The 26,160-nt window shown below is 36.5% G+C and overlaps 1 protein-coding gene across 1 annotated transcript in view; it reads left to right on the plus strand.

The window, feature by feature from the left end:
- Positions 1–6,480: 6,480 nt before the first annotated feature.
- The window catches only part of LOC113501718 (mucin-5AC), a 56,581-nt gene continuing 36,901 nt past the window's right edge, over positions 6,481–26,160 (plus strand). Inside the window, exons 1-18 of the mRNA XM_026882921.1 lie at positions 6,481–6,555; positions 9,497–9,682; positions 10,002–10,153; positions 11,588–11,820; positions 17,177–17,306; positions 18,485–18,670; positions 18,941–19,157; positions 19,292–19,397; positions 21,310–21,429; positions 21,574–21,671; positions 21,970–22,092; positions 22,344–22,576; positions 22,711–22,810; positions 23,119–23,266; positions 23,509–23,628; positions 23,882–24,115; positions 24,271–24,420; positions 24,604–25,030. Coding sequence (XP_026738722.1) covers positions 10,103–10,153; positions 11,588–11,820; positions 17,177–17,306; positions 18,485–18,670; positions 18,941–19,157; positions 19,292–19,397; positions 21,310–21,429; positions 21,574–21,671; positions 21,970–22,092; positions 22,344–22,576; positions 22,711–22,810; positions 23,119–23,266; positions 23,509–23,628; positions 23,882–24,115; positions 24,271–24,420; positions 24,604–25,030 — 2,676 coding nt within the window. The 5' untranslated portion in view covers positions 6,481–6,555; positions 9,497–9,682; positions 10,002–10,102. The remainder of the gene's footprint in view (positions 6,556–9,496; positions 9,683–10,001; positions 10,154–11,587; positions 11,821–17,176; positions 17,307–18,484; positions 18,671–18,940; positions 19,158–19,291; positions 19,398–21,309; positions 21,430–21,573; positions 21,672–21,969; positions 22,093–22,343; positions 22,577–22,710; positions 22,811–23,118; positions 23,267–23,508; positions 23,629–23,881; positions 24,116–24,270; positions 24,421–24,603; positions 25,031–26,160) is intronic.

A 26,160-nucleotide genomic window follows, 5' to 3' on the forward strand; every position in this document is an offset into this window, starting at 1 on the left:
GGCCGTCTTCAGCCAGCTTCCGTGCAGCTTCAGCCAGCTCACCGGGCACCCTACGTGGACCCCCAGGGACGGTACCCCCTCACTCATATAAAAGCGAGGACTTGATTACCTGTGCCACAAACCCGCGACCTAGCCGGACCTAGTTCTATTAAAGACCTTTTTGGAGATCTATCTCTGGTTTTCTTTCTCCCTAATTGGTTAACGGTCCGCACAGCCTACCTGTGCGGCCCTCACCGTTACAGTGGCGCCCAATCTTTACTGGCACAGGTACTTAGGTTGTCGCTTGGCTGCATCGCAGCGGTATTAATTAAATTCAACTATAATCTAATATAATAATTTAATTTAATGAACATAATATAATCTAACACTATAATTTATTAATAATTAATTAAAGATTATAATTAATGTTTAACTAAGAATCAATACTATAATTAATTAATTAATCTCAATAATTGTTCTTATTGGTTATCCTTATAACTGATACTGTAATTATCAAAATATTTCATTAATTCTGTAAGTCTGTGTTGTAACACTCAACTGTGTAATTGGTTATAATCTAATCAGTTCCAATTGTTTAACTACCACTCATTGGTTCTTGTTGTATAAAATGGGAACTCACCCAATCAATTTTATTCACCGAAGAAAAGCTGAACTTGCCTATGAAGTACTTATCAGAGGTGGAGTAACTGACACTTGTATAGAACTTAGAAAACAAATGAATTAATTAATAGACTTTTAACTATTTCACTTTAAATAATAACTTAAAACTTAATAAGGTTACATGTTTCAAACTAATTAACTGTAAAGAATAACTTCAACACTTACCTTAAGAAAAATGTAAACATGCTTAACTTAATTATTTAACTATAAAAAATAACTCAAACTGACTTCACCCTAAATATTTTAAACTACCTACCTCAACTAAATACTTGATTTGACAGAACTAAAACTACATTGATAATAGCTAAACATACACAATAAAAAATCTAATTCTACTATACCCACCCACTACTACTACACATAGCTACTCCTCTTATTTACCTTTTTTACACGTTGATTCTTTAAAATAACCAAAAATAATATATCTATCCTATTTTATAACTAAAGGTCCTACACCTTTGGTATCCTACAGAGCGGTTGATTACTCTTAAAATAAGCCCTAATCACAAACATAATTTAAATATTCTACTATTTATACTAAAGGTCCTACACCTTTGGTATCCTACAGAGCGGTTGATTACTCTTAAAATAAGCCCTAATCACAAACATAATTTAAATATTCTACTATTTATACTAAAGGTCCTACACCTTTGGTATCCTACAGAGCGGTTGATTACTCTTAAAATAAGCCCTAATAACAAACATAATTTAAATATTCTACTATTTATACTAAAGGTCCTACACCTTTGGTATCCTACAGAGCGGTTGATTACTCTCTAAATAAGCCCTAATCACAAACATAACTTATATATTTTACTTCTTTATCTTCAATCTATCAATAAGTAGCTAGTGGGTGGATAGTAGACTTCATTTTCTGGCGTTGTCTTTGCGAATGCTGTGGATCTTAAGGGATGATATATTTTTGGCAGAGCAGGTCTCTAGGACAACTACCCTTAAACGTTATATTTATCTAATTGTTACCATAATAATAATTATGTTTAACTACTATAATAAACCTTAATGTTTAAAAATCAATTGGCTGAAAGCTGATGGTTGTTGCATGTATCCTAGTTATTGAAAATTAATTAAGGTATTTTTCGTGCCCTTGTATCTCTTCTACTGGAACCCTTCGGGTCACACTATGACACGTCATACTTACACTTACACTGTGAATCAAACTGAGTAGCTTATTTAAGCATGATGTTGCTGTAGTTTAAATGGAGGGCAGCGGTCAGTCCCTATATAGTTGGTGATCGAGCGGTGAGATTCTAGCGGATTTTGTTGAGCAAAATCCTTTTTTTGCGGGGGGGGTACTGTAACGTCGCGTCTATGGCCAACTTACTAATTGTCCATGGACGCGGCGACAGTGGTCCACCCTAGTGCCTAAACGTCAAGATGTGAGAGGCTACGTCACATTCCCTCTCGATCGCCATAACTGGCGGCTGCTGCCACGACTCCTAAGATGTAATTATACCCCAATCTTGGGTGAGTTCTATGTATATTGCTAAACTAAGTGTGTGCCGTGTACGGGATAACCTACTTCATATTAATTTTCACATATTTAATCCCATTCTGCTTGTTCTGTTTCGCTTGCCTTGGCCGACCACGCGGTCTTAGGTTATCCCATGCATGCGGGCTGCATTGCCCTTGTTCTCAATAGTGTTAAGTGAATACTCAGTGTGCCTTCAGCTGTTACTAGCCTCCTGCTACCCCTTTAAAGGCTAAAATGAGCTCTGGATAGTGTAAGCACTTTATTGCATCAGCCTTGAGCACGTGTCATTGCACCCATCTGCCTTGTAAACCGCTGCGATGTGTGAGCTTACCCTTTCCCTGCCTCTGTGCTGCCCTGGGGACCACTAGGGGAGCATCCACATCGAATGCGGGCCAACATCTTCGGCACCGCTAACCTACGCACCTCTATGCACGCTTCCAGGGGTCACCCTACGGGTTACCGCCGTCCCACTACCTTCTGCGGGTCCCGCTCTCCAGCCGGCAGCTAAGCATCTATTGGTGGCCGCGGCCGTTGTCACGCCAGCGACCCCAGCTTCTGGGCAGCTTCAGCCAGCTCCCGGGCCGCTCATCCAGCTTCCGTGCCGCTCAGCCAGCCTCTGCCAGCTACCGGGCCGCTCGGCCGTCTTCAGCCAGCTTCCGTGCAGCTTCAGCCAGCTCACCGGGCACCCTACGTGGACCCCCCAGGGACGGTACCCCCTCACTCATATAAAAGCGAGGACTTGATTACCTGTGCCACAAACCCGCGACCTAGCCGGACCTAGTTCTATTAAAGACCTTTTTGGAGATCTATCTCTGGTTTTCTTTCTCCCTAATTGGTTAACGGTCCGCACAGCCTACCTGTGCGGCCCTCACCGTTACAACACGTTAACAGAAAAACCTTAAGTGAACCATAGTCAACCGATTAACCACACGTGTAGCGGTTAACGGTAACGGTTAGTGTTAAGTAACTGAAAGCCGCCGTGAGGTAACGACAAGCTTCGCTGGACAGTTAGATAATATTAATTACTGTTTACTTAGCAACTGAACATCGATGATAAGGTTATGTCAGATTTGTGATTGCGATGTTACTGATAACATAATATACAAAGGCAGAGGATGTTAAAATTTAGTTTCGTGAGAGAAGTGTTTTGTTTAAGCCCTTAAAAGAAAGGTAATCATCCGTTAAACTTAGGAGCCTAACACTTATAACTGGCTAACAGACAAACAGCAAAGACGACGTCCATAATAAATAGCCTATTTAGAGGATGTTTATTTAAGTTACTGTAATGAACTCGCGCGTCAGCTCATGATTAACTCCAAAAAGTAGTCGGGCGATCCCGATAAATACATCATCTAAATATCTAAAAACATTATATAACATTCAAGTATAATTTTAATAGAATACCACATCCCGGCCTAAACCACGGTATAAAATTCTCCTTCATAATGCTTCCACATAAAACGACCCACCATCTGACAAGTTCCACCGTTCCTTCCTCACGCTACATGCAAAGTGCTTTTTAAACGCCGCTCTGTGAGCGTGACGCAACGCCAACAATAGCGATAGTATGCAACATTATGTAAACTATAAATTGTGCAAAACCTGAACATCTCGGGCATGCGGCTGTTGTTACTGATTTTATGCTGAATTCCTTAACTGTGGTAATGTTAAGTGATTTGTGTGAAAAATTACAGTTGACCACTCAATTATTAAATGCCTTAATATAATTACGAAACTTTTACGTATGTTAACTTCTCATCTAATCGTGTTTGTTTTGTAATAGTACTAAGTTGTAGTTTATAGTTATTTTAAATCATTCTGAAAATGTCATGTATGCCTATAATTTGTGCCATTACTGTCTCATAATGATAAGTTTTAAGGTAATTGTATCGTTGGTGTGCAAAATAAACTAAAATAAAATAAAAAATAATGGATACTGGCAAACACAACGAGTTTCTGATAGGGTCTGAAATAGATTGAAATACAATTGCTAATACACTAACTTTTTCAGAGAAAGCTTGAAGGTCCTTTTGCGCCAGCTGGAACACAATAGCCAAATGCGCTTGTGCGAAAAGTGCGATTAAAAAAACTATTACTAAGACTGGATGCGTGACATCAACTTGAATTTTATGTAAACGCTATACTTCAGACATCTTCTGGAAGGTTTACTTAAAAAAATAACCTAGTCTAATTTTATCTAATCTAATTTGTGTAGGACAAAATGATAAATAAAACAGCACAAACTTATAATACGTTTTCGTCCAGATTGTCTAGACGGTACTATTAACAACTGTTATTGTTATTTGTACAAGTTTGCTTTGAAGATGTTCTCATGTTATGCAAAACATTTGTGTTGTCATCTCACTAACATGAGTCAGTTAAAGTCTCTGTGGTTAAAGTGAAGCTAGAATCAGGAAGTTACTTTAAGATGGGTCCACTCCTAATAAGGAAGAACTACTTACGTATAACGATAAAGTGATGTAACATTTAATATAATGTTTATTAAAAGTCAACAATTATTATCAACATCGTTTACACGGATCGTGAGCTTTGTTAAGGCTTATAAACTTATCTATTAAAGTATAATTATTTATAATTTAAAGATTTTTGTCAAACATAGTAGGTCTGTAAGCTTTATAGCTTATGGTCTATAAGTTAAAACTGCTATAAAATAAAGGTACATAAACAACTATAAAATTCATATTACTGTCAGATAATTCAGATTTACGTCTGTAGAAAAAGGTTAAATTAATATTAATTAACGATAAAACTCTTATTTTGATTTTATTAATATTTGTCGGCTTAGGAACCATTACGTGCTACATACTAATATTACGTATATTAAAGTCTACTATGATACAGCATATTGCCCACAGGATGTTTCGTCCTATTTTCCCATACTTAACTTCGTAAAATAAATATTCATGATTAGACAGTTACTCTAACTGTCGCATGTAACTGGTAACGGACACACCAACCTATATCACTTAATTGGTTTAACTTCTACCACACAAGTAGTTACCACGACATACGATTTTCAACCTTACCGTGTGGAAATAAGGGTGTTGTTAATTGTCAGTGAGAATACGCTGTCGTTTACAGTCGTGCTTTGATTGATAAAAGGTTGACGAGTGTGTTTAATTGATCTTTTAAACCGTATGTAAAAAAAGGTTAAAAATAACGAGAAACTGAAGGATATAAGTAAAACCTTCAAAGAACGCCTCAATTGCAGCATCATTTACATTCTTGCCCACAATACATTTAAAAAACACAAGTGCAGACGACAGATCTATAGATCATCGTTAAATTAAACCTTTCTTTTAAGGCAACAAGTTATTATCAGCCTACAATAAGTAATAACAATTGCGGAAGTAAATGCCTCACTATAATTATAGAGAAACTCATCCTATGAAGCCTCTCCGCCAACTTGTCAACCTTGAATATGTTTTAACAGGTCTTTTGTGGTCAGGAAAGTATTTTTTTTGCACCTGTTTTACTAGTCGTCCTTGATTTAATTTTCTAGTCAAACAAGACATAGTGGCGATAAACGATAAGCAAGAATATTTACTGAAAATTAATGTCTAATTTAATGTGTTAATAGTTATAAAAATTGACTTATTTATGAATATTTTTAAAACATCATATTATTTGTGACAAATGTTATTGTACACTAAACGTTTAATGTTTTCAAAAACTATTATAATAAACTATTAGAACGAATATTGTATATGCAAGAATAAAGATTGTAATCAAACAATCATCTTGTATTAAATTTTAGTTTGTCAAATAATAGACATCAACGCGTTGGAAGCACCTTTTTATGTAGGTAATTATTTTGTTTTGTAGCGAGACACGAAAATTACTAGAATAAATCCAAACAAAAACTGGCTGCTTTGAAAAACTTAAGTGGATGCACTAATAATCCGTCATGCAAAAGACATCAACGCGCCGGCTAGCACATCGTTTTAGTCTATTTCTAAAGCCACATTGTGTGTAAAACAATGCACAATGGGAGGTTTTCTTGCATGATTGTGAAGGAAGTATGTATCTATGAATTGTATGTGTTTTGTATGGCCGGGTTCAAAGAGGTAGTTCAAGTTCTTGAAAGTGTATGGAATGGGAGTTTTTGTGTATGAGTAAACGTATGTTGACTAAGATAAGTTTTGTAATGGTTTTACTTTCTGTCTCGACTGAGAAATTGAAATGTAATTGCTGTTTCTTGCATGTCTGGTTTATGAATCAGGCTATAAATATTGTTATTTACGACTTGCCGAATTGCGGCAGATTTAAAAGTGAAACAAATGTGTCGTTTGCATAGTAATAATATTTGTTTTTTTTTTGTTCACAGGAAGTCACAACATGGCTGTCACTACTGTTAGCAGTTATCACATTAGGCACATCAGGTAAATACAAACATTGTATTATTATACACCGCATTCCTTAATACATGTTTACTCCCTGCGAACACGAAAAAAGGAATATTAATCATCGGCCTTGTCAATTTGAACGAGCATGTTATTTTCAGACTCGTTCTCTACATTTTATTTTCCATTTATTCAGTCAAAATAAACAACGAATCGTTAAACTACGAGACAACCGCAGTCTCCATCTAAAAGCCTCGGTCGAAAAATATATCATTATGACAATAAGGCATGATCTAACATCATTTGACTAGTTCCTATAATACTCGAACGAATACCCATCAATCTTTAAACTAGCTATCTGCATGCAGAGTTAAACTTCAGCACTTGGTGAACAAGGTTCAATATATAAATAAGAATGTAACAGATACTTTGCTGCAATGTCACGGAATGAATGGTTGGGAGTGAATCCTGAACAATAGGTCATTAGTCCCACGTCGACCGCCCACCGGGCAGCGTGCGACGACCTTTATACAGTATTTTTGTATGGATATGCTCTCAGTAATTATATTTGCATTACTCAAATAATAATTTACTAAGCTCATTTCAGTTACGTTGGGAAAATTAATTTGAAATAGCCTGAAGAATTATTTTCTAAATAAGAACTGCTGAAATTAATTATTTTCTTTTCTCTTCAATCTCTCTTCGAATCAGAAAAAAAAATATTTATTACTGATTACTTTTGTAATAAGGCCAAAAGTGTAGAAAAAATCGTGCCGGTTTGCACTTCACATTTTTCCGAAGGCTTTCGTTAATAATACTGCATTTGAAGGCTGTATTCACCGGCGAGGAATTTGCATTGTGAGCGATGACTCAGTGTCAAAGGAACGAGTTCCTTAAAGATGGCGAACTTTGAAGTTTAAGACGTAGGTCAAACTTTGAACTTTGTCTAGATTAAGTTAGTTTTCATTGCAGGTTTTTAATTTTATTTTCTGTCTTAATGTGAAGCCATAGAGATGGGGCTAAACGGGCTTAGAAAAAATAAAATATGCATATTATGACTGTAAAGTATTCTAAATTAAGTTTTATTACATTTCAATAAGGTCGCATTATGTCATATAGTTTGCAGTCATTAAAAACAAGATCTTCCGCATGCATAGCGAACAATTTAACATCGTCTTCAAATTGCAATATTGCCTCACTACTATACAGAACTACTGTTAGAAAATAACAAACTGTATTATAATTGTACTAATAGTTTAATTGGCCTGTATTATATACACGATAGTTTAAATTAATAACTAAATTTCATCACATCGCATGATTAGATGAAATTAAAAGCAACTGTCTAATTGGATGTAACAATTCATTAATTTGATTAGTTTCAAGGCTGTAGAGAAGATTAAATGCGATTTTCAATGATATTTTAATAGTTATCGCGAATAAGGACGACCTTGGATACTTTTGCTAATCAGAAAAAGCAGCACTTTTAAATGTAACGAGTTTATTAGTGGATTGTATCTACTTTTTCCGTCATTTTTATCTATTTGCCATGCAATTACTTATCTATCGAATTATTAAGTTGCCTCAACATATTTATTTCGTATATCTTTTATTATTTATCGTCATATTTTATTATCGTCTTATCCTAACAAAAAATAAAAAATCTAACCAAACAAAAAATATTGAATATGTAATATTAAAAGTTAAAACATAAAATCGTTTGAATTTACTGCATTGCGACTTAATTCATATCGAAATTTATAAAAACTGACACATTTATGATCATATCCATACAAGTTAAACTTGTTACAAGTCAAATCATTACAAATACTAACTAGACTACAGAGTTCTATCATTTCTGTCACAATATTCATTTCACAGCCATTCACAAAATAAAGTGCATTTTCTTAATAATTTTCCGCTGCATTAGGCACGGCGATTAGCGGGCGACGCCGGGCGGCAAGCTACAGCTGTGGTAAATTGTATTAGTAGTTACACTTTCAGTTATCTACTCGTAAATAATCTAGAAACGCAGCCGTGCGTGTTGCTAGGCTGTCGGGCTGTGTTACTAGGTTTTAATAATTAGGTAAATAGGTATTATGTCTTGCAAGCTTGGACATTAAAAAAACTTACCAAATGTAAGCGTAATTGAAAGACATGCCAAACTGGATTGTACTTATGCTGGTTGTTAATTAAACTTTACCGAATTCGTAATTAAATAGAATATCAATTTCTTAGACAAATACGGTAATATTCTTATACTTTTCAATAAATATCAAAAATGCATTAATTTACATTATGCTAATTAGTAACACTTCTTTATCGTCGTATACTTAGATAAAGATCTGAAAAAACTGTACCTTGTATTGTTGATATCTTGTCAGGCCTGTAGTTTGCCATGAATCAATTTCTGAGCATACATTTACTATTTTCAGAAACTACTCAGTAATAAAAATACTAGGGTCCTATACAATGCTAGGTGGCGTAACCCGGCCTTACATAATATATATAACAAAACTTATTTCTGGGTTGCGTAGCTCGACTATTTGCAAATCAGAATCCGTAACGTTATTTGCGCTATTATTGTACTGTTCCAAATTGTGCATAATTTATTATTGTTATTTAATATTGCCAGACTGTTTGAATTTATTTTAAGACAATATAATTCAATAATTTGTTGTTGCGTATGTTGTCTCGAGAATGTAATGTTGTTTTATTTCGGAATAAGAAGAGTAATTTGATTTTGTTACGGATAGCCGATTTAGTACACGGTTAAACTTGTTTTAAGTCACCCATAACGCCAAACCCACTGTGTCCGAAGTGTCGCGGGTACAATCTCCGGACAAGCATCTGTGTGATCCCTGAATATTTGATTTGAATCTGGGGGTCTTAATGCACATGCATAAGCATTTTTTTAATTTGATCCGATTCACATTACAGTAGGTTTTTTTTTACAAATTCCATCCTTTATTGTCCACAGTGTCATCGAGCGAGCCCCGCGTGGTGTGCTACTACACGAACTGGTCGGTGTACCGGCCTGGCACCGCGCGCTTCAACCCGCAGAACATCAACCCCTACCTCTGCACGCATCTCGTCTACGCCTTCGGAGGCTTCACCAAGGACAACAGCTTCAAGCCCTTCGACAAGTATCAGGATATTGAGAAAGGTATGTCTTTCATGTTATTTTCACTACTTTTTTTGAAGTTAATTTTCTCTATAAAGGACAAACTCGGCTAGATCCAGTTCAGTGTATCTTAAAATATATTGGCGCCAAACGAGGGGCATATATTTATGAAAATAATAACAAAAAAAATAGGTTAATACATTTCTGGAAGAGAAAACTTCCAAAAATAATAACATTTTCAAATTCACTAATATCACCTTGAATAAAAGGCATTCTAAATTGCCCCATGTTGGGCGCCAAATTTTAACTATTGTTACAAAATGAACAATGAGACTTAATATGTTTTTGTTTACTTATCTAGGTGGTTACGCGAAGTTCACTGGGCTAAAGACATACAACAAGAACCTGAAGACACTGCTGGCTATCGGAGGGTGGAACGAGGGTTCCACCCGGTTCTCTCCCATGGTCGGCTCCAGGGAGAGAAGGAAGGAGTTCGTCAGGAACGCTATCAAGGTCAGCTACACTTTTCTTATGAATTGTAAAATATTGTATGTTAATTGAATTGATTTTACTTTTGTTTCTACATCATGGAGAATTACGTAATTCAAATAATTTTATTTCCGATGTTCGAGTATGTTTTTTGTTGGAACATATACACTTTTATTGATGTTCTTTATTTTGATACCAAATCATAATTTTATTTTTTACGTTTTTCAATTGAAACTGAGTAACAATTTCATTCATTTATAAGTACTTTATTATTGCTCATTGTACCCTTTTCATAAGCCACCAGCTAAGACTCACAAGATCACACTTTCACCACACTTGTAATCATTGCACCTTTCTCTGACGAAATTACATACAAATTACTGCCATGAGAATGTATAATGAAAAGACTGTCATGGTTACGTTGAGAAAATATTAAGAACAAAAAAGTATTATTTACCCATAAATTTGTTGAGCATTCGTATCTCATTATAGAAGTAATGAGATGTAAACTTAATTTTTAATCGCAAAATATGAAAATTGATAGTGTATTATTGTTTCACTGGTTAAAAAAGTATTCTCGTAAAGTTTCACTTACAGTAAACGTAAGATAGATAAATTTGTTTTTATTTGATTCTCATGACTCAGTTTCTTTAATTTGAACAGAGCAAGAAAGTGTTATGAATTATAATTTTCTTCTCTACCAAACAAAAGAGTTTTCACTGTTGAGTTTATAGTAGTATTAGCACAAATGGTAGGGTTGTCAGAAAGGGTTACCGTGGTCTCGGTAAACGAAGGACAAAGGAAGGAGCATGGATGGGGCTTAGGTAGTAGAAGTCTAACACTCTCTTTCGCTAACCCTAAGCAAAAGGAGTCATTGGGTAATTTCCCACCTAAAATCGAAAAAAAACAAAAAGTCGCTATTTTTACAATACGCAAAACTTTTGCCTTCCATGAATGTAATGTTTTTCAATATAATATGCTAAATGTAAAACAAAAAAAGAAGACAAAATAGAGTCAGTTATCGATTAAGGTTAATGTTTATAATAATCTATACATCAATAGAAAATACTCGAGATTCCTCCGATATTAGATCGACATTAGAAAACTATGTCAAATCGATTATATTCACTATTACTTGTGAGCGAAAACCGACATATTTCTGCGGTAAAATGATTAAATGACTGTGAAATGTTGGAAAGTAGGGCAAATGAAAGGAATTCATTTACTTTTATTATTTAATCTTTTTGTTATGCGAATACAGGTTTTCATAGGAAATATTTGATAAATGCTTATTTCAGATTCTTTCTCAAATCTCACAAGAAAGTGCTCGATATAATGTTATAGTTCAGATACATTTTCTTCAAAATTGTAGAAGAAGAGCATTAAAATCACTCTCCATCTACAAATTTTTATTTCTCTCTTGTCCACCACCCTAACGAAACCCATATCTCCCCGCAGTTCCTCAGACAGAACCGCTTCGACGGATTGGACTTAGACTGGGAGTACCCAGCCTTCAGGGACGGCGGGAAGCCCAAGGACAGGGAAAACTACGCCAAGCTGGTAAAGGAGCTTCGCGAGGAGTTCGACAGGGAAGCAGAGAAGACAGGGAAACCCAGGCTGCTGCTCACCATGGCCGTGCCAGCTGGTATCGAGTATATACAGAAGGGATTTGATGTGAAGACTTTGAACAAGTTAGTATTTTGATTATTCAAATACTTTATTTGAGAATATGAATAGTTACTGACCGCATTTTTATTAGTGAAGGTGGTAAATATTATTGACCTGCCCTCTACTGTTTACCTCTTTCGGGAACTCTTGTCTTGTGACATACATTATATAACACACATGATAATTTGCGATGGTACACTAGCTGAGGTCTTGGAGTACTTCATTCACAGTTATATTATGAAAGTATTTGTGAAGGGGTCTTATGGGATTTTATTATAAAACAAGCCTCCGCGTTTCGACTTTCTCGACGACATCTTTATAATGACAATTGTAAACAACTGCAAACTAATAACATTATCTCTTATTAGTTTAAGGGTTTCGGTGTGTAGTTCAAAATCACATTTAATAACACTTGCACATCTAAATATTATTTTCTCTTGTATTGTCTTGACTTTAAAAAAATCAGATTCCAATTAAATTCACACATCAATTATTGAAGCTCTCCAAAGTGTTGAAAGCTGTTACTCAATAAACTATTTAAAAACGACTTCTATCACGACATTGTACAAATTACCAGAGACTACACTGTGCAAATACTTAATTGTCGCATGTAAATATATTGCGACATGTACTTGTTGTACACACATACTGACAGACAGTCCGTGCATATGACACTTGCTTAATTTACTAGTTCAATGTCGCGTTGCCTAATATTTTGTTGATGGTACAAGCGACAGGCGTGAGTGTATTGAGACAGTTTTGAGATGGCAATAAACAAATTGAATTGTAATATCGATTTTGCGCGATTTTTCAATTTGAGATTGATTAATTTTAACCAAATAATGCAGTAACAATTTTTTTAATAAAGAGCAAGTTTATGGAATTATGGAGAAATGATGGCAAAATGTAAAAAAATATGTTTCTTTTTATTACAAATTTATAAAAATCATCGTATAATAACTGTAATAATTTACTGACTGCATGGATTGCACCTCGTTACAATGTCGCTATTACCTTTACACTTGGCCCACACAACAATACATGTCGGCCAGAAGAATGTCACACGATTGAAATTGGAATTTTAATGATCGTAGAGCCTTTACCGACAGTCACACAGGACTTAACACGTTATGTACCGTTCACATTCTTCTATAGAATTCAGGAATACTTTATTAATGTAATTATCCATTTATAAATAGCAACGACTTTGGCAAAATCATTCAAAAGTTTTATACATTTAATTCGTCCAAAGAATATTATATTTCAGTAATAAGTATTACTTATGGTAGCAACTAAAATTGTTTCTGGAATATTTTTGCTCAGTGTGAATGAGTTTAATCCAAAGTCATAATATTAATAAAAATGATATCGTTTGCCTAGCTGTAAGTAATTCCCTAACAGAGAAAAACCTAATAAACGAAATAAACTTAGTAAAAATTCTAAAACTTTTTAGTAAAAATACTAAAACTTCTTCCTATCACATCAATTAAAACTAACACAACCTCAAATCCTAAAGTTATAAATCCCACGTATCAACCTAGAGCTTATTCCTAGATCTTTCGAAACAGCTGATTTGAATGAGGCATACAATGCGGCGTCGGTTTGAATATACAATGGGGAATGCTTGCGGTGACCATGGAGTAGGGGTGATGTAACACGACCTTGGGACCTCACTGATGCTCATGATTATGCAGCTTAGGTAATTGTGCTTGTTTACAAACGTACATTCTGGTACTTATTGGTTGCAACCTTTTTACTAACCCTGTTGCGTTGGTTTAGGATAGAATTCTATGGATATTTTGTGCTCAGATTGGAATATTGTGTCCCACTTTGGACAGGGATGAAGATGTCTTCTTTGACGCTTTGTAAATCGTTTATAACTTTTGTTTTTTTTCTATTTACACATAATTTTAGTTTAATGTCTTATATCTTTATGTAAAACTAAAAAAAATAGTCAATTAATGAGATAAAACAAACAACATGATGGCAATACCTTTTGAACGACATATAAGTCTATTCGAGTCCACAATCATTGAAGATTACGAAGCCCGCGAAAATAGCAAGATTGCTTATGATATAAATTTACATAAATAGAGGAACAAATTCATAACGAAATCTGTTTTAAAGTACAACATTATCATATAATAGTTTCCGAATTTACCCAACAAGCTTGCATCCTCAGTTTTCCAAACTTGTGGCCCCCCTACAATTGAAACAATGAGATGTGTTAATCTCAACGTCTTGTCCTTCAACGCTCTGGTTATTTTGCATTTAACTAGCTTTGTTTTAACTGAACTTTGCGCAAATAGTTAAACAATGGTTCACTTTATGGCAGTTTAAGAAAAGATTAACTAAATAAACAAGTTTAATGGTGTTAAGGTGTGAAATCGTTTTTGTAGTTAACCGTATGAGTTTTAGATAACTTTTAAAGAAAAGTTTTAAATTTATTTTCTTTGCTGAAAACAAGGAAAATAAAAATAAACATTTACTTAAATAACATAAACATTTCATTATATAAGAATAGGATTAACATTCGATTGATAATATTTTACTACAACATAACAAGGCTTTCCTGCAATGGCGTGATGGGACTCATACATAAACTTAATAAAATCTAACTTCAATGCCCTAAATACATCCTGAAGTTTGTTAGGTAATACAGAACACATCCCACTATCCCACTAATCCCACTAATATTATAAAGGCGAAAATTTGTGAGTGTGTAAGTTTGTTACTTCTTTACGTCAAAACAGCTGAACCAATTTTAATGAAATTTGGTATGGAGTTAGCTGACACCCTGGATTAACACATAGGCTATATTACGAAAAAATATTTTATTTCCTAACCACGCTTACGAAGTCGCGGGTAACAGCTAGTAAATCTCTATCCCACCAAAAACATTAAATGTAAAAAAATGCCAAGTCTCTCGATGCAGTCTTTCCATCGTAAAAAGTTTTGAGATCTCATAGAAGCCAAGTCCTATTCAAAATATTTTGTAGTTATAAATCAACATTTAGTAATTGTATCAATAGTTTTCTTTATTTTATAATTATAGTGACTTGGCAATGAGCACAAGAAGAAACAAATAAAACGGCATATTTGTAGGAGTTGAAAGTTACACACACCGCATGCGTAAACATTAATATCACAAAATTAATTTTCTTTTGGTTTATCCGTGTCGTCCCAACCGAATTTCGGCAACGGCAGTCAGTCTTAGTGTACTCTCGATTCATTTACTTTCATAAAGCGATGGCCCGTAAGGTATTCTTAATTATTGTATTGGAGCATGTAGTCGGTAGTGACCATCATGATTCACACATAACAAATAATCTGATCACTGGTCTCGTCAGTAACATTTGCACATAATTCCAGGCATCAAGCAGCTTTTAATTTGTGCTCATTGCCAAGTCACTATAATTATAATATAAAGAAAACTATTGATACAATTACTAAATGTTGATTTATAACTACAAAATATTTTGAATAGGACTTGGCTTCTATGAGATCTCAAAACTTTTTACGATGGAAAGACTGCATCGAGAGACTTGGCATTTTTTTACATTTAATGTTTTTGGTGGGATCTCATTTATTTTTTGTAAGTGTATTTCTTTCTTTTTTTTTAGGTGTCATAATTTCTAGGACTTCAGCTACTGCTTTGCTTAGAACCCATTCTCTATCTCTATCTCTTTTGTTTCTTCTCTGAGACTTCGTTACTTCTAATGTAAACAAGCTTAAACTTATATATATATGCATATATATATCTACTAACTTACAAACTATAGCTAAACTAAACTAAATAACACGTAAAGTTCTCCGAATATCAATTATCACTACAATATTTTTTAGTTTCGAAATGGTTTTTCATAGACAGGTGGCGCTATCAAATGAAAATTATCGAATTATTCTGAAGTACTACTTAGACTGCGCTTTGTAACGAAACCATAGCGCGATTCAGACACGTACAACGCCATCTATCGAGCGCGCATACAATATTTATCGCAATACAATGGAGTTTTAGCTTTATTAATTTAATGAATTATGAATTTTATGTATAAATTTGTATTAATGATAGTCTGTGTATTACATTTATATTATTCTTTTCTATTCTATGTATGTATTCATCCAATTGAATAGGTACTTAAACAACGAACAAAGTTAACAATGCAGTCAAAATCCATACATAATGTTCTTGCCAAACCGCAAATATAAAATTGTTTTCTATGGCATATTATTTTTTAATGTTTTTATAATTTTTCCTTTATATGTGGCTAAGGACCTATCTTGGTGCAAAATTTGAAGTTTCTAAGTCTGCTAGAAGTACCTTAGATTTTTGATGATCTGTCAGTGAGTCAGTGAGTGACAAAATGGTGTAACTTTGATCGACCGTAACTCCTAAACCATTAATTCAATTGGCATGTAATTTCGAACTTAAGCTTGTTCTAATGCCTACTATTATTCCCCGAAAAGCTAAACTCCTAGCTTTGTCCACGTCGAAGATACAGGGGGGGCGAAACAGCCGCGAATCGCTTCGAGAAAAGATGGTACGGCCGTGCCCGTTTTGCTCGAGACTTGGCAGGGGCACTGCCGTGCCCTCAGATACAATCAAACCAAACACCACTAATTCAACTACTCTAATTGAGTAACGATTGTATAACTTGTATACAATAATAATGATTAATAATTATTTACGTACACTTGTCCTTAATAGATCCACACTGACAGGATGTAATTAGGCCCGCGTTCAACGTTTTTCACACAAACTCCTTCAAATTGGTGATTAATTTACCAATAATTTTGTACGTAATATACGCACTTTGTAACGAGTAGGCGAACTGGTTATGCGTTTAGACGTGTGGAATTCGTATTCCCAAAGGTCAAGGTAAATTGGTTTTAGACCATATTTAATAATGATACAAGAAAAAATATTATTGTAATGTGTTCGGCATAAATTAGAATAAGATTACGATTTGGCGAAGACAAAAAAGTATATTGTGTTTTGGCGTCCGCAATTAGTAGTTTTAAAGCAATATAGTTCGGGTTTTTCTCGTTGTTTTTGAGGTAAGCAGCTGTTAACTGTTGAGTTATTTATAATCGAATGAAGCTTATTGAAAAAACAGTGACATGTGATTAGTATAGTATACCACATCTACTACTGGTATTCTTTTTTATGCCTTCGTCAAATTTGATATTGAATACTGTTTCATGCTAGATTTGTCGACGAATTAGTTAGTTAGTCTCGGATCAAGTGTGGATGAGGTTGGCACAGGGCCATAGAAAATGGCACGAAAAAAGGGGAGGCCTATGTGAAAAAGTGAGAGAAAAAAGCTGTGATGACGATGATGAGTATTGTTTGTAATTTCTCGTTAATCTTCCTTCCAGATACTTGGACTGGATGAACCTGCTCTCGTACGACTACCACTCCGCCTTCGAGCCCGCGGTGAACCACCACGCGCCGCTCTACCCGCTCGAGGAGCCCAACGAATACAGCGTCGATAACGAACTTAATATTGTGAGTATTCGAGAATACGTGTTCAATAATAAGTCACTTCAGCATTTTAGATTGTTGATTTGGTTGACTCCACATCTTAAGTACTGATGTGATCAGTACAAAAAGTTCACGTCTTTTTATACCGATCCTATCAGGTCTAGATCGATCTAGATTTCTAGACCGATTCGATCAAAATTGGTACTTTTCACCAATAGTGACAATATACGAACATATGATCTCTAAAATATTAAGTCTAATATCTTAATTAATATGAAACTAGTACCCTCCACAAAAAAATGTAACACTAACTGATTTGTTTGACGCAAAGGGCTTCTTCTCCTGATAAGTTTTGACTATAAATTCAATAAATTGAAATATTTACACTCAAATTCACAAGTGTTATCTTTGATGAATACAAATGACGATGTGTCGCTAAGCTTACCTACTATAATGTCTATAATTATCTGATAGACATTTACAGACTAGATATTCAAATCGAGCTGTATTTGGTCAGGGTGACACTCAATCTGGTTCTGTCACATATTAGCTCATGTCAAGGTCTGCATTCTACTGCCTGAATGTTTCAAACTGGTTTACAAATAATAATTTCAGTCTGTCTGTCTGTCACAAGCTTGTTTTGTCAAAAGCTGCAGTCGTGTTATTTGACCTTAGAGTATTGGAATTTTAGTTGCAGAGGTCAAAACACAATCGACAGTAATTAAAATTCAGCCAAATCTGGTTTTCACTGTCTCTGAATTCCTGATGTCTGCAAATGACTGGATTGTATTAAAAATAAATGTAATGTCAAAACTTGACGCACTACAAGTGATATTCTGACTTTATGATAGGATACAATTCAAATATTTATAGTCAGTTTAGTGAAGGAGACAATCAACTCGAAATTAGTGACTTATTATTTGAAACATATAAATGTAATAATGACTGCACGGATAGCTAAGTGGTAAAGGTCACCACGCCAGACCGCGATATATCGCTGGTCCAAACTCTGCGTAGGACAAGTGTTTATGTGATTTACAAATGGTTGTCCTGAGTCTGGATATCTTTATGCATATGACTCGAATGTTTGTGAATTCCAGTTCCCATCCAAATCGGCAGTTTTTGACCAACTCGCCTATTACCAAAATCGGTGCACATTTATGTTTGACTAATAACATGTTTTTTTTCCTCTCATCTTCCAGGACTACACAATAAAGTTCTACTTGGAGAACGGTGCGGATGCTGACAAGCTTGTCCTCGGTATACCGACTTACGGACGCTCCTACACGCTGTTCAACCCTGACGCTGTGGAGATCGGATCGCCGGCAGACGGGCCCGGAGAGCAGGGAGACGCTACAAGGGAGAAGGGATATCTGGCTTACTATGAGGTAAGTGAGAAATAAATTGTAGTCGTAGGTCGACCAGCTTAAGGTATAAATCCAGTGCATTATAACATCTCTTCAAGTCACAATGATTAGCCAAGCCTTATTTTCTTATCCAAACCTTTTCGTCCATTGCGAAGTATTGTACATAATACTAAAATATACGTCATCAGTCTATCTTTACTTATAATTTGCTTTTGGATCCCTCAAAATCAATAAAGTCATCATCTCAAAGATTGTATAAAACAAGAGTTACAAAAAAATCCCCACTCACAGATTTGCGAGGCCCTCAAACCCAAGACAAAGAAACGCCAGGCATCTGACGAGGACAGTGAGGAGTACTCCGATGAGGAGGAGGAGACATGGACCGTGATGCACCCGAACCCCGACGCGATGGGCCCCGTCGCCTACAAGGGCAACCAGTGGGTGGGGTACGATGATGAGGATATCGTCCGAAAGAAGGCTGCATACGTCGCTGAGAATGGACTAGGAGGTAAACACTATTTATATGTGATTTTATTGTGAAAAAAAAAATAAGACTTCAAGAAGTTTTGTTTAGATAAACAATAATTTTGACAATTGCTCAAGTTTTAATTTAATAAAAACTTAACTTTTTTTGTTATTCAGGCATTATGTTCTGGTCTATCGACAACGACGACTTTCGCGGCACGTGCCACGGGAAACCTTACCCGCTCATCGAAGCCGCCAAGGAGTCCTACTTCGCTAAACTCGGGTGAGTCTTCTATACGTCCCTGAAAATAACAGTCACCTTTCAAACAATAGGTAGCTCAACCAAAAACTTAATAAACCTTTGTTTTAGCTGTAAAATTTATTAGCTGGCTACCCTGAGAAGAAACGTAGAAACAAACTCAGGGGTCTACTAAACTGCCTACAAGTCAGATAATGTAGGTTTTCATAGTGAGTAAATCAATGCAGTGTCTTTTCTGGACTGGCCTTTGGAAGAAAGAGCCAGATCGATCTGAGCATCTAGAGTCTCTTACGGCCGCTTTCTATATTCGATCTCAATCCCTAATTTACGGATCGAGATTGACATTTGAATCCATTTCCAACTTTTAGTGTTTCTATAACCGATCCATGGATCGTTTTCTCGATCTTTTTCTTCAATCTATCTTTGGGAGGGCGGATCGAGATTTTAGATTGGTATTTGTACGAAAGTGACAGTTATGCGTTTTCTATAACCGATCTCTGGTTTTGACAAATCGATTTTTGACGTTTTTGATCTATAATTGCGATCCCCAATTTTTCACGGATTGTACTGAGAAATCTGTGAAAATGGAAATATTTTCAAGTGATAGTGATAGCGATCTTGAAGTATTAGCTCAGCTATCGGACTGGGATAGTAGTGACAGCGACGAAGAACAAACTCTGTCCTCAAAATTTGTAATTGTGATTGTGATGTATCGAGTGGCTGTTTTTTTTTTCTGTACTTTACTTGTAAACGGGGGTCAAGGATTTAAGCTGAAGACCAGCGCTCAGTAATTCTTTTGGATTGCTAAGCATAAGCTGATGCTTTAACTTTTTTGCTTTCGGTATTATAGTTTTTGTGTACTAAGTACACTTTTACCAATATCTGTAATACTGGAATCAATAAATAACGATTAAAATATTCTCGTTTTCATTTATTTATTTAAAACCATGAAGTATCATTACAGGGTTTACCCTAATGCGACAACTTAGAACTTAAACTAAACAAAAATTGCAACACATTACATTATTAAAAACACGTCAGTCTGATTTCGAAGAAGTTGGTGGTGTGGAGAGCAAATTCGTTCTCGCGGTAGGAACCAGCAGTAGGTGCGGGCCTCGCCGCCCACTCCGCCACTCAAGCACTGCAATACTTCCGGGTGATTCTCCACTCCACGAAGCACCTTCACCAAGAAGACGACCAGTGCAAACTCCCGTCTCATATACAGTTGATTATTGCCAACCATGCCCAGAACAAACAGAGTGGGATCCATGTAGGTAGAACGGATACACCCCATACAGTTTCTTGTACAGATGGCGCGTGAACTTATTCTGAATGCGCTCGAATATTACCGCTGTATTCTATTCTATAGCTGAGACATCGGAAAAACAAACAACAAATAAACTTGCGATTTTAAAATATATTATGTTACTGTCAAACTGACTGACAACTTTTCGATTGACTGACGTTCCGTTGCTCATCAATAAACGTTTATTGTCGTTTATGCTTTTTCTAATCTTCAGGTAGAATATTATAGTATTTACCGCTACGACTTCCCAATCTTTTATTTTTGTATTTTGTGGAATTTCTAGTGATTATACATAAAATAGATAAGCTTTAAGAAAAAAGCCACCATTTTACTCATTAATAATCGCTGAAGTACTTTTTCTGCACATGCGTAAAACAAAACGTTTAGCAGGGCGATCTATCCGTTTTTTTTCGATGGATTTCGAGACGAGATCGATTAAAGAAATGCAGATTCAAGCTCAATCGAGGGATTGAAAAAAATCTGGATTGATCGGAATCTTAGATTCGGGATCGAATATAGAAAGCGGCCGTTAGTCGATAATAAAAAGCAGAAAAAAGTCAGAAGACTTAAACAATAGCAACATTTAGAGTTTCATTTATTAAGAGGTTAATCTTTTACTTTGTTGGACAGGTCCACAGATAACGTAATAACGGAGAAGACAGCTGTCGCTCGTCCCTCCCGCAGGAAGAGCAAGCCGAGAAGCAGCACCACGACGTCGACTACCACTCCCAAACCCACCAGTGCTGCCAAGTAAGATTCTTTATTAATGAGCCTTAATGCAAGTGATAAAATGTATCTTAATATTAACGTCATAAAAGTCATTGTGCTACCACTATAACAAAGTGTGGTAACCTGTATACAAAACTTATTCTAATTGAGTATTCTTATCCCCAGGAGCAACAAACGCAAACCCAGTCCCTCAGTAACGAGCACCACTCCATCATGGAACATCATCACTCCGGAACCACCGACTACTCCCGACCCAGGATCAGGTACGAACCAAACTTTCAATTACCATGATAAAGGATTTGTAGCCTATTAACCTTTATACCTACTTATTTAAAATTACCATCTTAAAAACAATAAAGTAATGAAGAAACCCGAATCACTTGTAAAACACGAAACAGCGTTTTGTTTTTTGGACTGGATGGACCGATTTTGTTCATTTTTTCCTTTAACGTGAAATAGCCGGCATTCGATCTTATTGAAATTTCATCAGGTTTGGCCCAATACTTTTAATTTGAAGTCGGTTATCTGTTTTTGTTCTTATAACAATATTGTTTTTCGCAGACTTCAAGTGTACTGACGAAGGTTTCTACCCTCACCCTCGCGACTGCAAGAAGTACTTCTGGTGTTTGGACTCCGGGCCCTCGAACCTTGGCATTGTAGCGCATCAATTCACTTGTCCTTCTGGTACTTAAACCTTTCCATTTTTCGTTAGTTTTTAATGGCAAAAGATATATTACTAGTTTTTACTATTGCTGTTTTTTTTAATAACTCAAATACTTTTGTGGTTGTCTTACTTAATATTACACAAAATTATATAATATTATAACACTATAATTATATTATAACACTTCCAGTTTCACTGACTGAATAACATCAACAATGCTACCAAAATCAAAAAGAGGATGCTCTTAATTACACTCCCCACCTTCCCTCAGGTCTTTACTTTAACAAGGCGGCCGACTCTTGCGACTTCGCTCGCAACGTACCCTGCAAGAAGTCAACTCCCACCACGAAGGCGCCCACCACGAAACCTCCCACTACTAAGACTGTTCCGACTTCCACAACGAGTACGAGCACGACCTCGACGACTACTAGAAGACCGCTCAGACTTAGTACGAAGAGCTCCTCGCTGTTCAGGACCACATCCACAACTACTCCAGAACCAGAGGTGAATATTTGAGCTATGTTTTTTTGAGTGACTCCCACACATCGTAGTTTAATCATTGTGCTTGCAAGCTGCTGATTTTTTAATAAATACGTTTTACAAACATTAAGTTCTATCCTTATTATTAACTTTTATAGACTGAAGAAGAATACGAAGAAGATTCAGTGGAAAGCGGTGATGAAGATGCAGAAGACCCCAGAGTTATCAAAGAACTGATCGACCTCATTAAGAAAGTTGGTAAGTATTCTGAACTTACTCTATTTGATAAATCGACAATACATGTCTGATAGTACGAAGTCAGTCAAATCTCATTTTAATAATGAGGGATTTAAACCCCTGAGGGAAAAAACTATTCAACGTTAAAAAAAATCCTTGCGTAAAGTAACATAATCGGAATTGTGATTGGAGCTTCCCTTTATGCAAAGTAATGTGTTGATTAAAGTGATACGTTATATGACTTTGGCATCAAAATATTCTATCATCATCACATACCGTTATATAAATTAAAAAGGTCATAGATTTTCACATGCATATATCGTGTCCAGGTGGTATCGAGCAGTTGGAGAAGCAGCTGGGTCTGGGCGACAGCGCGAGTCCCGCGGCCAGCACAGACGGCGCTCCCACCACCACGCCCTCCGCCTTCAGCAAGAAACTCTACCAGAAAGTACTCGAGAGGACTCGTGGCAGGAACAAGTATGAAACATCCCATTGTAGTTTATTGAATCACCTCCCATGAATAGAGTAACATTAATAGGAAAGAGGTCTTCATTAGCTGGTAGCTGATCTTTATTAATTGTAGTCACACGTTTGGATGAAAAAGTCTCTTCATGTAATGATAAAATATTAACTGAAATTAACAAGTTATCACAGAACAACAATGGTATTGTTGAAGTATTTCTAGATGTGTATACTTACTAATTACTATGTCTCCGCAGATACACTGGAATCAACAGTATTCTCGAAGGCTCCGGACAGAACAGTCGCCGCGGACCACAAAACGCAGGAATAGAACCTTCAAGCGATAAAGATAAACTGTTGAAAAAGGACAGACCTCAGTAAGTAAATGTTTGTCACACACGAATACTTCAATTTACCTAGTAAAATTACCTGAAATTCTGCCCAATCAAGATCTTCCACACAAATAAGAACAATAAATACAGTTAGAGCAATGTAGTTTAAAATGCAAAATTTTAGGCGCCACGAACGATACATTACTAAGTGGCATTTAAAATTCTTCATTTGTCTCTAAAATTCATTTGACTGAAGTTGTTGTTTAATACGTCCATTAATCGCAAAATAATCATCCAGATATACGACAATCAACCGTCAACGTGGTTCCACATCAACAACCGAAGCTGCCGAAGACAGTGAAGAGGTTGAAGAGTCTTCGGAAGAGGTTGTCGAGCAGGTCCTGAGGTCGAAGGCTGTGGAGACAGAGTCCAGAGTGGGCACCACCGCTAAGCCACTGCAATACGTTAACATTCGCAGAGCGAGGCCAACCACTCTGAGTACTTCGGACACTGCTGATGATACTGCTTCCAGGTAAGAAATGTCGTTTTCTTATTTCAAATATTATAAAGAATATCGAAATCATTGATCAAAAATTTGTAGTTACACCCTCAGTTGACATAAAGAAATAACTTGTCACTCAGCCAATTAATATGGAAACTAAATAACTCATCCTCTAATTATTACAGGAACGCACTGTTCGAGAGATCTGAGCCATTAGTGTCAGTATCAGACACGCCAAACTCGTTGGACATACTGAGCGCAAGAAGAGAAAATGTACCAGAGTACGTCACCATCAGGAGACAGCGACCCACTACCGAGGAAACCACTACTGTGCAGTAAGTATCAAATTACTTAAACTTTTATTATTCTTATAAATACATAAATCAAATTATATATTTATAAACACACATCTGGGTAATCGAATCAAAGTATCAAACCCTCGATAGTACAAGTATAATAAAACCAAGTACAAAGTTTAAAAAATAATAGAGTCCTGACGATCCATATTTTATTTCTAGATATCAAAATTCTAACGAAGAAGAAGAACTACAAGAAACAGCATTAGAAAGAGAAATATCGACACAGCCTCAATACACATCTATTGTGCGATCTCGCTCTACACTCCGTCCCACTGAGGAGCCAACCGATACCCCTCTCCCTAGAATACGCTCCACCACTGTACCTACCGAGGAAACCAGTAGCCCCGATCCAACCACCGTACTAGCTGTCCAAATATCCTCTTTACTGAACTCCCCAAGCACTTCCGAAATCGAAACACCCGAGACTGAAGCACCTGCTACCACCACTGTCGCTGAAACAACCACTACAACGACCACAACAACTACGACCGCTGCTCCTATAAACACTCGTCGTCCGCTGATCAGACGGCGGGGATCCACCACGCCATCACCATCAAGCACGGCAGCGCCATCAAGCATCACGCAGGTGAGTCAAAGGAATTATACTTTTGTAAGCCGCCGACGACCTTTGCAAAGACCGAACGAAATATCTTCGGAGTCAGACGGTTCTGCTGAAGTGTCTCGTAAAATTAGGTCAACTACCCCTGATAGTCGCGAATTAGACGACGAGGCTCGAGAACCAAGTTCTAGGAGGTTTAGAAGTAGGTTCCAAGTTGTACCGGATCAGACTGCGCGAAGTGATGATGACTCTGTTCCTGCTGCTGCATCACCTGTTTCTCGAGGCCAATTCAAAGCCCAAGTTCTGAACCCAGATGAACTGATTTCGTTAACTCCCATTGAAGTTGAACCACAGTTTGTTCCAAGACAGACCTTTAGCTCAAGAACTGAGAGGCGTTTCCGTAGACCTAGTACCAACAGTCCTGTAGACTCAATACCTGACAGTGAAGGATCTGCTGCGACCGTTGAAGTAAGACGACCCACTCTCCTGCCGCGAGGCCGCAGCCGATTTACAATCAGCTCAACTACTGAATCTTCCGCTCAGTCACAAACTGTGTCACCTCTGGCCCAAAGGAGACCAACATTTGCGAGATTCACGCCACGTCCGTTCACACGATCAACAATACCAGACGACGATAACATTGACGCCACTGAAGAGACGTCGACGCAAAGGATTGCATCTCGCGTGCCTTTTGGTAGAACAAGGCCAACTTCAATAGGTTCACCAAATATTGTTGCTAGAAAACTACCATTCCCATCTCGTCAATCAACTACTCAGCAAACTTTGGCTGACGAGGAAGACGACGATGAACCAGAAACTAGAAGCGATGATATTTTACTTTCTGAAAGTGCAAGAGAAGAGAAGGAACACGATGAAAGCGATACAGAAGATGGTACTGAAGCACCTAAACGTAGAGTAATTATTAAAAAGATTAGGAATAATGATGCAGGTATCGCGTCTACTGAAGCTGTCCCTATAGATGATTCCGGTAAAAAGCGTTTTAGGGTAATAAGACGAAGACCTTCGTCTACCACTCCGGAACCTGTAGTTTCAACTGAAGCTCCAGCTTCTCCAGCCCCACAAAGGATTCGCAAAATTATACGCAAAAAACTCAAACCTGCCGAAGAAGATCCAGAAATAACGGCAAAATCTGTTGG

The sequence above is a fragment of the Trichoplusia ni genome, chromosome 16 (genome assembly GCF_003590095.1).
Source record: "Trichoplusia ni isolate ovarian cell line Hi5 chromosome 16, tn1, whole genome shotgun sequence".
Taxonomy (NCBI): Eukaryota; Metazoa; Arthropoda; class Insecta; order Lepidoptera; family Noctuidae; genus Trichoplusia; species Trichoplusia ni.